At 40.8% G+C, this 10,998-nt stretch overlaps 2 protein-coding genes across 5 annotated transcripts; one reads left to right on the top strand and one right to left on the bottom strand.

Moving 5' to 3' along the window:
* Positions 1-222: 222 nt before the first annotated feature.
* LOC122574398 (cytochrome P450 18a1) lies at positions 223-5,934 on the top strand. 2 transcript variants are annotated; one of them, XM_043741941.1, is made up of 6 exons: positions 223-1,414; positions 1,907-2,028; positions 2,388-2,817; positions 3,224-3,488; positions 3,899-4,032; positions 4,133-4,261. In XM_043741941.1, exons 1-6 carry the CDS (start codon positions 1,042-1,044, stop codon positions 4,138-4,140), a joined length of 1,332 nt encoding a protein of 443 aa, XP_043597876.1. In that variant the 5' UTR covers positions 223-1,041; the 3' UTR covers positions 4,141-4,261. The 2 variants fall into 2 exon arrangements, with proteins under 2 accessions (XP_043597876.1, XP_043597875.1); XM_043741940.1 differs by having other exon boundaries at positions 3,899-5,934.
* A 659-nt stretch (positions 5,935-6,593) lies between these two features.
* LOC122574315 (cytochrome P450 306a1) lies at positions 6,594-10,826 on the bottom strand. Of its 3 annotated transcripts, XM_043741755.1 has the most exons (10): positions 10,531-10,826; positions 10,201-10,420; positions 9,912-10,092; positions 8,885-9,284; positions 8,608-8,756; positions 8,084-8,286; positions 7,692-8,004; positions 7,321-7,476; positions 7,087-7,261; positions 6,594-6,887 (listed from the first exon to the last, which is right to left on the bottom strand). In XM_043741755.1, the coding sequence occupies exons 4-10, from the start codon at positions 9,204-9,206 to the stop codon at positions 6,706-6,708; spliced, it is 1,500 nt and encodes a 499-aa protein (XP_043597690.1). In that variant the 5' UTR covers positions 9,207-9,284; positions 9,912-10,092; positions 10,201-10,420; positions 10,531-10,826; the 3' UTR covers positions 6,594-6,705. The 3 variants fall into 3 exon arrangements, with proteins under 3 accessions (XP_043597690.1, XP_043597689.1, XP_043597691.1); XM_043741754.1 differs by having other exon boundaries at positions 9,912-10,420; XM_043741756.1 differs by lacking the exons at positions 9,912-10,092; positions 10,201-10,420.
* Positions 10,827-10,998: the final 172 nt, after the last annotated feature.

Below are 10,998 nucleotides of genomic sequence, written 5' to 3'. Positions count from 1 at the left end.
TTTCTTTCTCTGTCCGTTACAGCGGACACCGCGTCTCGCGATATTTCACTTTATCTGATTTTTTCGACGAGCCTTCTCGATCGTTGCGTAATCGTTACTAAATCGGCATCGACGATTTTTCTTCCATCGTTTCTGTTTTCTTTCATTCTTTTTTTTTTTTTTTTTTTTTTTTTTTTTTTTTTTTTTTTTTTTTTTTTTTTTTTTTTTTTTTTTTTTTTTTTTTTTTTTTTTTTTTGATAAATCGCTCCAATTATCCTCTCTCGTACACGTGCGCACGCGCACACGCATAAACGCATACGCATTACACAGAAGCGCGCGCGCGCGCACTCTCCTTCCCCCCTCTCCTCTCCTATTCCCCTATATTCCCCTCCAGATTATGCCCCACCAGCCTAGTCAGATTTGATACTTAAAGCCGCGAATTTCGGAAGCATCGTTTCGAGTAGGAAAATTGTGTTCGTGTCGATACGAAACCAGCCAGAGGGAAGGTTGACCGGTGGTTTTTCGTCGGGACGTGCGAACGTGTCGTGGCGAGAAGGGATCGAAGAAGTTCTGAGAGAAAGAAAGCGAGAAAGAGGGAAGGAAAGGAAGAAAGAGGCGTAGAAAGCGAAAGGAGACGAGAAAAGCGGAGACAGGAGACAGGGTTGAAAGGAAGAAAGAGGCGACAGAAGAAGGTGCTACGCGGAGAAAGGAGAGCGGGAAGAAAAGAAAAAGAAGCAGAAAGAGAAAGAATAGGAAGTAACAGCGAAGGTTATGTATAATATTAGACGCCGAGGAGGTCGAAGTGATAAGTAAAAGAGAAAGTAAACGAGAGAAGGGTAGAAATTCAATTCACGAAGCCGAGGGAAAAAGTTAAAACGATAAGAAAAGAAAAAATACATAGAGGAAGGAAGAAACGAATAAAAGTGTATCGGGATTAAGGGTTTGAGAGAAAAGAGCTTCCTATTTCGAATTGGAAAGATCGAAGAGAAATTTCATTCCCGAAATATTTGGAGAAACGAAGGCAAAACGTATTATTATAAAAGCGTAATTGATTATAGCGCGATGTTAGTGGAACACGCGACACAATGGGCTTGGCAAGCAATGGGTGGCACGAGAATCGAGGTCCTTTACACGTTTCTCGTGTTCTTAGGTGTATTATTGTTAGTAAGGTGCATGCAATGGCTTAGGTATGTGCGCTCTCTGCCTCCAGGGCCTTGGGGTGTACCCGTGTTTGGTTATTTGCCATTCTTGAAAGGCGACGTTCACCTCCGGTACGGAGAACTCGCAAAGAAGTATGGTCCAATGTTCAGTGCTCGACTAGGAACGCAACTGGTGGTTGTTCTTAGCGATCATCGTACGATTCGCGACACGTTTCGTCGGGAAGAGTTTACTGGCAGACCGCATACCGAGTTCATCAACATCCTCGGTGGATATGGTAAGTGTATAACACGTGACGCCTGTCATGCTCGTTTTCCGATAACTAACTCTATCTCGATTTCGTGTTTTCGTATATTTTTCACTCTGCGCTTTCCCACCAGATTCTTATCTCTTCCTTCTTTTCTCTTCTTACATTTTTATCAACCATCTCGCCGCTGCATGCGTGCGTTCGATTTTATCGCCGAATCTTTCTTTCTTTTTTCCTGTTTTCCACTTTTTGTCAACTGACTCCGACCTCTTTTTTTTTTTCGTCATTCGATACATTTCGTTCATGTCGCTCGTAGATTATTTTTTTCGCGTCACCGATTCCTTCGATTCCGCGATTACCGGCAGGAAAGCTTGTATAGTTTATAGATCATTTATTATATCATTACGTTGCGTACGAATTAAAACACGTTGAATCTCCTTTATTCGTTCGAAGTGGTTTCGTTCGTTCTACGAACTGGCCGGTCCCTTTGACTTGTGAAGCTCAAGAGTTTTTCTCTCGTAGGTATTATCAACACCGAAGGTGCTATGTGGAAAGACCAAAGAAAATTTCTTCACGATAAGCTCAGAGGCTTCGGCATGACCTATATGGGCGGTGGGAAGAAAATTATGGAATTGAGAATCATGGTGAGCGCTGCATTTTACAAAATTTCGTCTTTCCTTTTTCTATAGTTCTTCTTTCTTCCACGTACTACAGTAGAGCCTGTGTAAAATTAACCAAACGATCGACTAATGAGAGGTTTAAGAATAGTCCGTCGTATAAGAAAGATTAAGAAATATAAATAGCAACTGAAACTGATAATACATCTTTGCTCGCGAATCTTTATTTCTGACTAATATTAATATTCAAACATAGCTCGAGATAAACGACGTTCCGATTGTATCCGAATAATCAAGGTTTTACTGTATATTCGCCTAATACTTGCTTCGTTGCACTTGATATCAAATAGATGAAAAAGAGACGAATAATTTCTAATTGATTTTAGCGCGAGGTTAAGACGTTCCTTCGTGGATTGGCGATGAAACGAGGAACACCGACAGACGTTTCAGCTTCCCTTGGAATGTCGATCAGCAACGTTATATGTTCCATTATAATGGGAGTACGTTTCCAACATGGCGACAAAAGGTTCAAAAGATTCATGGACTTGATCGAGGAAGGTTTCAAGCTGTTCGGCAGTATGGCCGCTGTCAACTTTATTCCTGTGATGCGTTACTTGCCTTGCCTGCAAAAGGTTCGCAACAAGATTGCGGAAAATCGCGCGGAAATGGCCGATTTCTTTCAAGAGGCGGTCGACCAACATCGAGCAACGTTCGACGAAAGCACTTTACGAGACCTTGTCGACGCTTATCTGCTCGAGATCGAGAAAGCGAAGGGAGAAGGTCGCGCGACTACGCTCTTTCAAGGGAAAAATCATGGTGAGAGTGCACCGATGATATATCTCGTACGCAGACAGCGAATATTTATGAAAATTTGTATTTTCATTCGTATTTTCATAGATAAAGAAATGGAAATATGTTTATTAGATGTCGTAACGAGCGCGCTGTACTTTAAATAGTTCGTATAATTTTGCGTGCTGTTTTCCTTCATCTTTGATTATTTCCTTTATTAACTAAGCATAAGCTTTTCGATATAGAGAAGCTAATGTAAGATAGGAAGCGACGTACGTCGAATTTGTCGCCTCGGTTTAAACGAACGATGTCGACGAATTTTGGTTTCGTACGAAATTTAACCGAGAACTCCATAAACATTCGCTGTTCGCTCATAAGAATCGCGTTTCGTTTTACACCACTCATTTCTTTCTTCTTTTCGTATTATTCGTAGATCGCCAGATGCAACAAATTCTCGGTGATCTGTTCTCTGCCGGCATGGAAACGGTGAAGACTACGCTCGAATGGGCAATAATCTTGATGCTACATCATCCGGATGCGGCGACTGCCGTACAGGAAGAATTGGATCAAGTGGTAGGAAAATCGAGAATGCCTGCTTTGGAGGATCTACCTTTTCTTCCAATAACCGAAGCGACGATACTCGAGGTTCTTAGGCGATCGAGCATAGTCCCTTTGGGAACCACACATGCAACGACGAGGTAATTATATCGTCTACAGACCTCACTGTTAACACGATTCCTACGAGAATTTGTCGGTCGAATTTCCAACCTCGTTTTTTTAATCGAATTATATCGAGCGAGATCATTCTCTCTTTCGTCTCATTACTATAAATTGGGTTTCTTCAATTGGGTTAATATCTATCGATATACTGCGATAAAAGCGAAAGTAAAATCGAACCAGTCGCTAATTAGGTTATTTGCTTTCGAAAAACGTTGCTATCTTGCAAAGCGGTGAGTGGACGAGCAAAAGAGAAAAGGACAAAGACGAGACACCGATATAGATATACGATTTTCGTAGTATTGGGGCGCCGCGATGAATGAATGGATGAATCACGATCTCGATGGAACGTGTGAGATAGTTAAGATTGAAAGGTGTAAAAATGTTTCAGAGATGTGACGTTGCACGGTTACACGATACCAGCTGGATCCCAAGTGGTACCGTTGTTGCATGCCGTGCATATGGATCCAGAACTTTGGGAGGAGCCCGAGGAGTTTCGACCGAGTCGGTTTCTCTCGGCCGAAGGTAAAGTCCAGAAACCGGAATACTTTATGCCTTTCGGTGTCGGCAGACGTATGTGCCTGGGCGATGTGTTGGCACGCATGGAGTTATTCTTGTTCTTTAGTTCGTTGATGCACACGTTCGAGTTGCGATCGCCGCAGGGCTCGTCCTTGCCGAGTTTGCGCGGCAACGCCGGTGTCACCGTCACGCCTGACCCCTTTGACGTTTGTTTGGTACCAAGAAATTTGGATCTCATCGAAGATGCGAACAACGATGTGATCCCCTCCGGCGCTATTCTGCGGAATATCGGCAGTCACTGAGTTTCCTGCTTTTTCGAACGCTCCATAACGATCAACGGAGCACGGTAATCGTTCCTAACGAGACCGATCCGACCTGGACCGACTTGGCCCGACACGATCCAACCTGACTCAATTCGATCTAATACGATTCAATCCGATTCATCGTACATTTGTCCATCCTTGATCAGCCCTACAAGATTTCACACCATCGTCGAAAAGTTCATTCGAATGCGTTCCATTATCCCTCCTTTTATTCTTCTCTCCAATTACCTATCGCATAAATGTCGTCTCACTCTCGATTTCTATTATTTAATTTCCTTGCGCGTATTACCCAACATTTATACATATTTAGGGTAACATTTCGCTCTTTATTTATTCGCATTTAGTCATTAGCGTTATTTGATCAAATGTATGTAGGTATAGAACGTGTGTATACGGTCGAATGATATGAGAAGTTTGCGTGTACATGTTCAAATTCGTTGCATACAATATACGAAAACAATTTTGATAATAATTCCGTCAACGATGATCCGTCACGTTCTAGAGATCGTTGTGTTGACGCAGTCTCGGACGTAAAAAGAGACAAAAGACTTTTAGATAGTAATGATAATAAGAGGAATCAATTGTTAGTAACGGTATTAGAAATAAGTAGTGGTAGTGGTAGCGGTAGTATTGGTAAAGTAATAATTGACGACGACAATATCGATGATAGCGATAGTGGTAAATACTAGATTAAGAATTTCGAGTTAATAAAAAAAAAAAAAAAAAAAAAAAAAAAAAAAAAAAAAAAAAAAAAAGAAAAGAGAAAAAACAAAAGAACAAAGATCGTGAAGCAAAGTACGCTGTGAGTGTGCGCACAAATATTCGTAGGTTACCGTATTATGTACATATCTAGGTATTATCTCGATAATAGGCGGTGAACGAGAGCGCGAGATCGTCTTCGACTAACGAGTTCTCTCTCCCTTATCGTTCGAAAGTTTCGACGCGACTAAATTCGAATGGATTAGATCGTAGGGCTGCGCGTCGGATGGACGCGGCTGTTGACCTAGAACAGTGATTTTCGTGAAAGTTAGAACGAGATTCTTGCGACACCACACACAGTGTAGTTACGTAGCGTTTCAGAATTCATGACCAACATCGAATTCGATCCGTTGGGTGCGGGCAAAGATTAAGGCTGTGAATTTCGAATTTAGGACATGGGACCCTCGAGATTCCTGTGATAACGCGATCGTAAAATCATTTCCAAAGATATTTTGTTACGTGTCCGGCGAAAGCCGACGAACCATCGACGCGGATTCCCCCTGGTTTCTTTATATTCCGTCATCTTTCTTCCTCTTCATCGTTCCTCTTACGTTTCCCCTTTGCCGCGGTGAGCTTTAACGCCACGTACATATCACCGCGTCGATGCTTCGTTTGTATTCACCAATAAGAAATTTATATGTTGCATGCTCGAATTGCGGAGCACCGCATTGTGTTCACCCGCCGACCGCGAATCTGTGTTACTTAATGTTATTATCTATTTTTCTTTTTTGTAACGATCATTAAACGATGCTAATGTCCATATGACTAAGCTTGTAATTGTAATTGATAATAAGTGTGTCTCCTCTTCGCACGAAATAAATTGATATTTTGTATTTCATGAAAATCAATCATTGCCTCGTATCGCATCGTGCGTGCGTTGTTGCTCGACGAGTCGTGTTCACGAACGAAACGACCGTCACGACTATGTTCGTGACTTTTTGTGAGCTGAAAATTACATTCCCCGTTTTATTTCGATCCAGTAGTCGATGATCCTTTCTCTTTTTTGCTTTTCCTTCCCCACAATTTATTTCGTATTTATTTCATATTTCTCTCGGTTTGTATTACGCTTGAAACACCGTTTCGCTAGAAAGAGAAGAAGAAAAAGGGAAAAAAGTAGAAAAAGACTGTAATTACGAAGAAGATGAAGGGGATACCTTTTGTGTGTTACGGGGAATCGATTTTGTGTTTTCCGAATTCACGAACATACCTGTTGACGAAAAGATTAAGAGAGCCAGAGATGGAGGGACGGGAATGTGGGCGGAAGCTGAACTTTCGGGATGACAGGCGATATAGCTCGACCAAGACGAAAGAACAGGTATTTAAGAAAAAAGACAGATACAAAAAAGGAGCGAACAGCAACAAAGGGGGGGAAGAGGGGAACGGGGGGGCGTGATTGAGAAAAGGAGAAACGAAAGAGTCGTTCGTTTATCCGCTGGACGAAAACTTTCTAAACGATCGATCGTTCGACCAGGTTAATTACAAAAAGTGTATATTTCTGTGAAACACGCTTGTGATAATCGTAACTTGTAACGATGATCGATCGTATTACAACAGTCGTTCTATTAGATCTACATCTTTTATTGATTATAATCGTTAATTATTGATGTCGCGGAACGAACATCAAGCGATGTGGTTTCGGGACTAACGTAATGCCGCAATCGCCTTCGAGATCGACGGTCTCGTCCGGTGGTACGGATATAACGAATGCACGCAGTATCTTTCCGGCGAACAAAAATAGTATCATCCTAGCGAGTTCCTCTCCGACGCAAACGCGTTTTCCTTTGAACAAAATGAAATCAAAGAAAATAAAATTAAAAGAGAATAGAATGAAATAAAAGGTGGAGAAAAGAAAAACGCGTCGAGCAGGTATTTGTTATTCGAATAAATACGATGAAGCAGAAAGTACATATCTATAATATCACGAAGAGAAGGTGAACGAGAGAAGAGAAGGAGCGGGAGAAAAGTCGAAGATAATTACCACTTTGAAATGGGAGAAACGATTCCGGTTTGAAGAAACTTCCATCATCGGATAGGAATCTGTCGGGTCGAAATTCGAGAGGATCTTGCCAGTAAGCAGGATCGGTGTGAATAGCCCACTGCATCGGCACGATCATGGTACCGCGTGGTACATCGTAATCGCCTATCCGCATATCCTAAACAGACGAAATTTCCCATCGAGAAATTGGGATTTGATTTATGGACGGTACGGTACCTCTGATGTTCCATGAGGAATACCGAGTGGCGTAACAGTCCTTATCCTTTGCACTTCGGCTATAGCAGCTTCGAGACGAGGCATAGCGATTCTATCGTCTAGAGTCGGCTGTTCCCCTTCCTTCAAACATAGATCCATCTCCGATTGTATCTTTTCCTATGAATAATATAGTAAATAGAAGTGATAGACGGTCCAACTATCTTTACGTGAATTTGTTATGGGGTAAATAGTTTGCTTTTCCGAGGAAAGGCAAATATGGACAAAGGTTGTTTTTTCCTATGAGCTTGTCAATCGATGATTGATTTATCTTACGATCTCACTATAGAAAATCTCACATACCGTACAAGGAGTTGTAGAAGAATGCAATATACCTGCTCCATAGGATGGGCAGCCATGAATAAGAGGAACCAACGAAAGGTGGTCAGGGTAGTGTCCGTTCCAGCACCAAAAAGATCCGCCAATAAATGGTACAGTTGGGGCTCTGTGAAAAACCCGGATTTTGTACCGTTTTCTTTCCTCATTTGTTCGTCGAATGCTGCCAAAAAGCTCTCGACCCTATTCGTATTTTCTGATGCCTGCGTGATCTGTGCACGGTGTTCTTCGAGTATTTCCCGATATACTTTATGCGTTTTCTCCTTTCCATCGACGATTGATTGTATCGTTCGGCCGTATCGTGGTAAGAATCTGAGGAGTAATTTTTACGCATAAATTTGTCATTCTTTTATTTTAATAATACCGTTTAAAATTTGACACTTGGATGTACCTGAGAAAAGGTAAAAAATTGAGCGGTCCAGCGACACCAATTTCTTTCACTCCTTCTTCTTGCAAATGTCTTAGCCATTTCCAAACTTCGTCTTCCTCCTTATAGGTCTTTCCAAATACGATGCTATTAACAAGATTACCCATACAATGATGAAGCGTATTTAATGGATCGATCGGTCCATTTGCCCCGCGATTTTTCAGTGCCTATCATGCACAAACAAAGAAAATTGTATAAAAAGTGAGTGATGTATCATCGGTTGATATATTGCGTCGACGTATTGAATTCAATTCATGCCATTAACAGGATTAGACATCAGAAAGCCAAATATTTTTGTTCTCAACATGTAATCCATTTGGAACTAGTCTTCTTGATATTTACTTTTTCACCAAGCAAATATTTTACTATTTTAAGTTATCCTAGTACTATCGTGTTTAGTCGGAAATTTTATTATCAGGGTTAGTATATATGTATAACAATTAGTTATCGAAAGAAGCAACGAAGCGGTGACTAATAATACAACATACCGTTGCACATTCATTTGCTGCATCGGATATTCGTTTCTCCATTTTCTCTCGCTTTGGTCCTTCGTGCTTTAGCATTCCAAAGTTTCGTAAGCAATTGCTAACGAATTTCCTCTGATCCTTCCACCGTTCTCCCTCCGCGCAAACTAAACCTGTACAAAGTCATTCGAAATTACGAAATTAGTATTTATAACATCGTTACTTTTTTCTATTTTTCGATTTATACAATCAACGAGTATAGTTCCTGAGTGATATACATGGTTTTGTCAGATAATCTTACCATATCCTTTCATAATTCCGTGTGTAAGGTACAAAGGTGCTCTACCGGTGGACATATCCTTCGAGAAGGTCTGCTTTATTAATTGAGGATCCGACAATAAAACGGTATAAACGGAACCCATGCGGAATCCACATATAGGACCATAAACTCTAGATAAATTCGTCAGAGTTTCGTGCGGTTTTTCTGCATCGATCCATGGAAGATAGCCGACGATCGGAAGTTGCCAAGGACCAGGTGGTAGACGACGTACCTTTCGATTTATATGGAAAACGTATACAAGAACGGAAACGAATAAAACGAATATCGCGTAAATGAAGTTCATCGTGAATCAGTTCGTGAAGCTCCGATGAAGCATCGAGCGATTCAATCAAATCTTCTGAAACGATATTTGCTGCGTTACCTGTAACAAAGAACAAACAAATCACTTCTTGCTCGGTCGTATCGTAATTGTAGAGACATCCTGTATATTTGCAATAATTGAGAAGTATCCAAATACTCACGTAATTATTAACGTAAAAACGTAGCAAATATTTATTGACGATAACTAACTAAGTTAATTGAACTAAGACGTAATTGAAGTTGAGCGAGAATATGCGTATAAAAGCTATTTTAGCGGATATTAAACGATGGAACTATCCAGTTACAACGAAAACGATTGACTGGCAATCCCGGGTAGTCCGTTAAGTCGGACACAAGTAAGAATAGAAGCAATTTAAATTTTTGACTTTCAAATAGTCGATAAACCGTTTTACAATTGAGATACGGCTGCACGATCGAGACGGTCAGAACGATCTGCTTATTCTGGTTTAATATGAATCGCTTTAGAATTTTGTATTTTATGCGAGAGTTATATATATTATATATATCATGTTCACTTTAACGTTGTAGTTATAATTATTTATATATTGTATCCTTAAAAACACATTATTTGTTATTTTGATGTAAAATACTACGATTAGAACAAAGAACCACGTCGCAATCTGAAGTTATCAAAAGTATTACTGACACAAACTACTGACGCTAATACCTTCCTCTCGTTGTTCCTTGTTATCTTTTTTGTCAGTCCATTTGTGATATTTCGTGGTCGTGACTAAATTTCCAGATTCTGTTTGCTCTTCGATTATCTTTGGTAATTCCAAGAACTTTCAAACCGTTATTAATGTGTTAGAATATCCCTGATCTAATCTAAACCCCAGGACCCTAGGGTTCTAGGGCAAAAATAGCAAGTAAGAAAGATACTATTTGACAAGTTTCGCTTATCTGACCCATCTAGGACAAGGAAAAACTATTTTTAGTTCCGACCACTATCTCCTTACCTGATTTGTTGTGTCGAACTTGATCGTGGGTACCACGGTTTTGGTTTCTTTTTTTTTTTTTTTTTTTTTTTTAAGAGGTTTAGAAGATCTTTAAAACGTTAGGAAGAGACGTCTACCTCGACGTCCTAAGCTTACTCAGACTTACAACTTTCACTAATGTCACTTACAGGATAACATTATAAGATACGCATACGTATACGTACTGTACTCTACATGTTACCTAGAAGTTAATCAGTCAGTCTTCCACAATTCTAACCTAACGTATAAATATATGAAATTTACTCTATATATGAGATTACTCTAATCTACTTCCATATCTATGCTACTTACAATTTACATGATTACGCAGAGTTAAACACTATATCTGGAACTGTTCGTCTTTGCAAATGCCGTCACTGCAGTGACACCGTCGTTTAGACGAACGCTAAGCTTGCTTCTTCTCTTTCTCTATGGTCAGCAGAAATTGTATAAGCACAATATATTTTAGCGATCCAACACGAATCTATTCAACCACTTCTTTTGTGAAGCTGTGAACCGTCAGTAAATATTTTAAATACATTTTCCTTCGTCACTGGGAAATTTCAAAGGGCGAGGGCGAGGGCGAAGGCGAAGGCGAAGGCGAAGGCGAAGGCGAAGGCGAAGGCGAAGGCGAAGGCGAAGGCGAAGGCGAAGGCGAAGGCGAAGGCGAAGGCGAAGGCGAAGGCGAAGGCGAAGGCGAAGGCGAAGGCGAAGGCGAAGGCGAAGGCGAAGGCGAAGGCGAAGGCGAAGGCGAAGGCGAAGGCGAAGGCGAAGGCGAAG

Source organism: Bombus pyrosoma, linkage group LG13 (assembly GCF_014825855.1).
Source record: "Bombus pyrosoma isolate SC7728 linkage group LG13, ASM1482585v1, whole genome shotgun sequence".
Lineage (NCBI taxonomy): Eukaryota > Metazoa > Arthropoda > Insecta > Hymenoptera > Apidae > Bombus > Bombus pyrosoma.
This window is presented reverse-complemented; position numbering and strand designations above follow the sequence as displayed.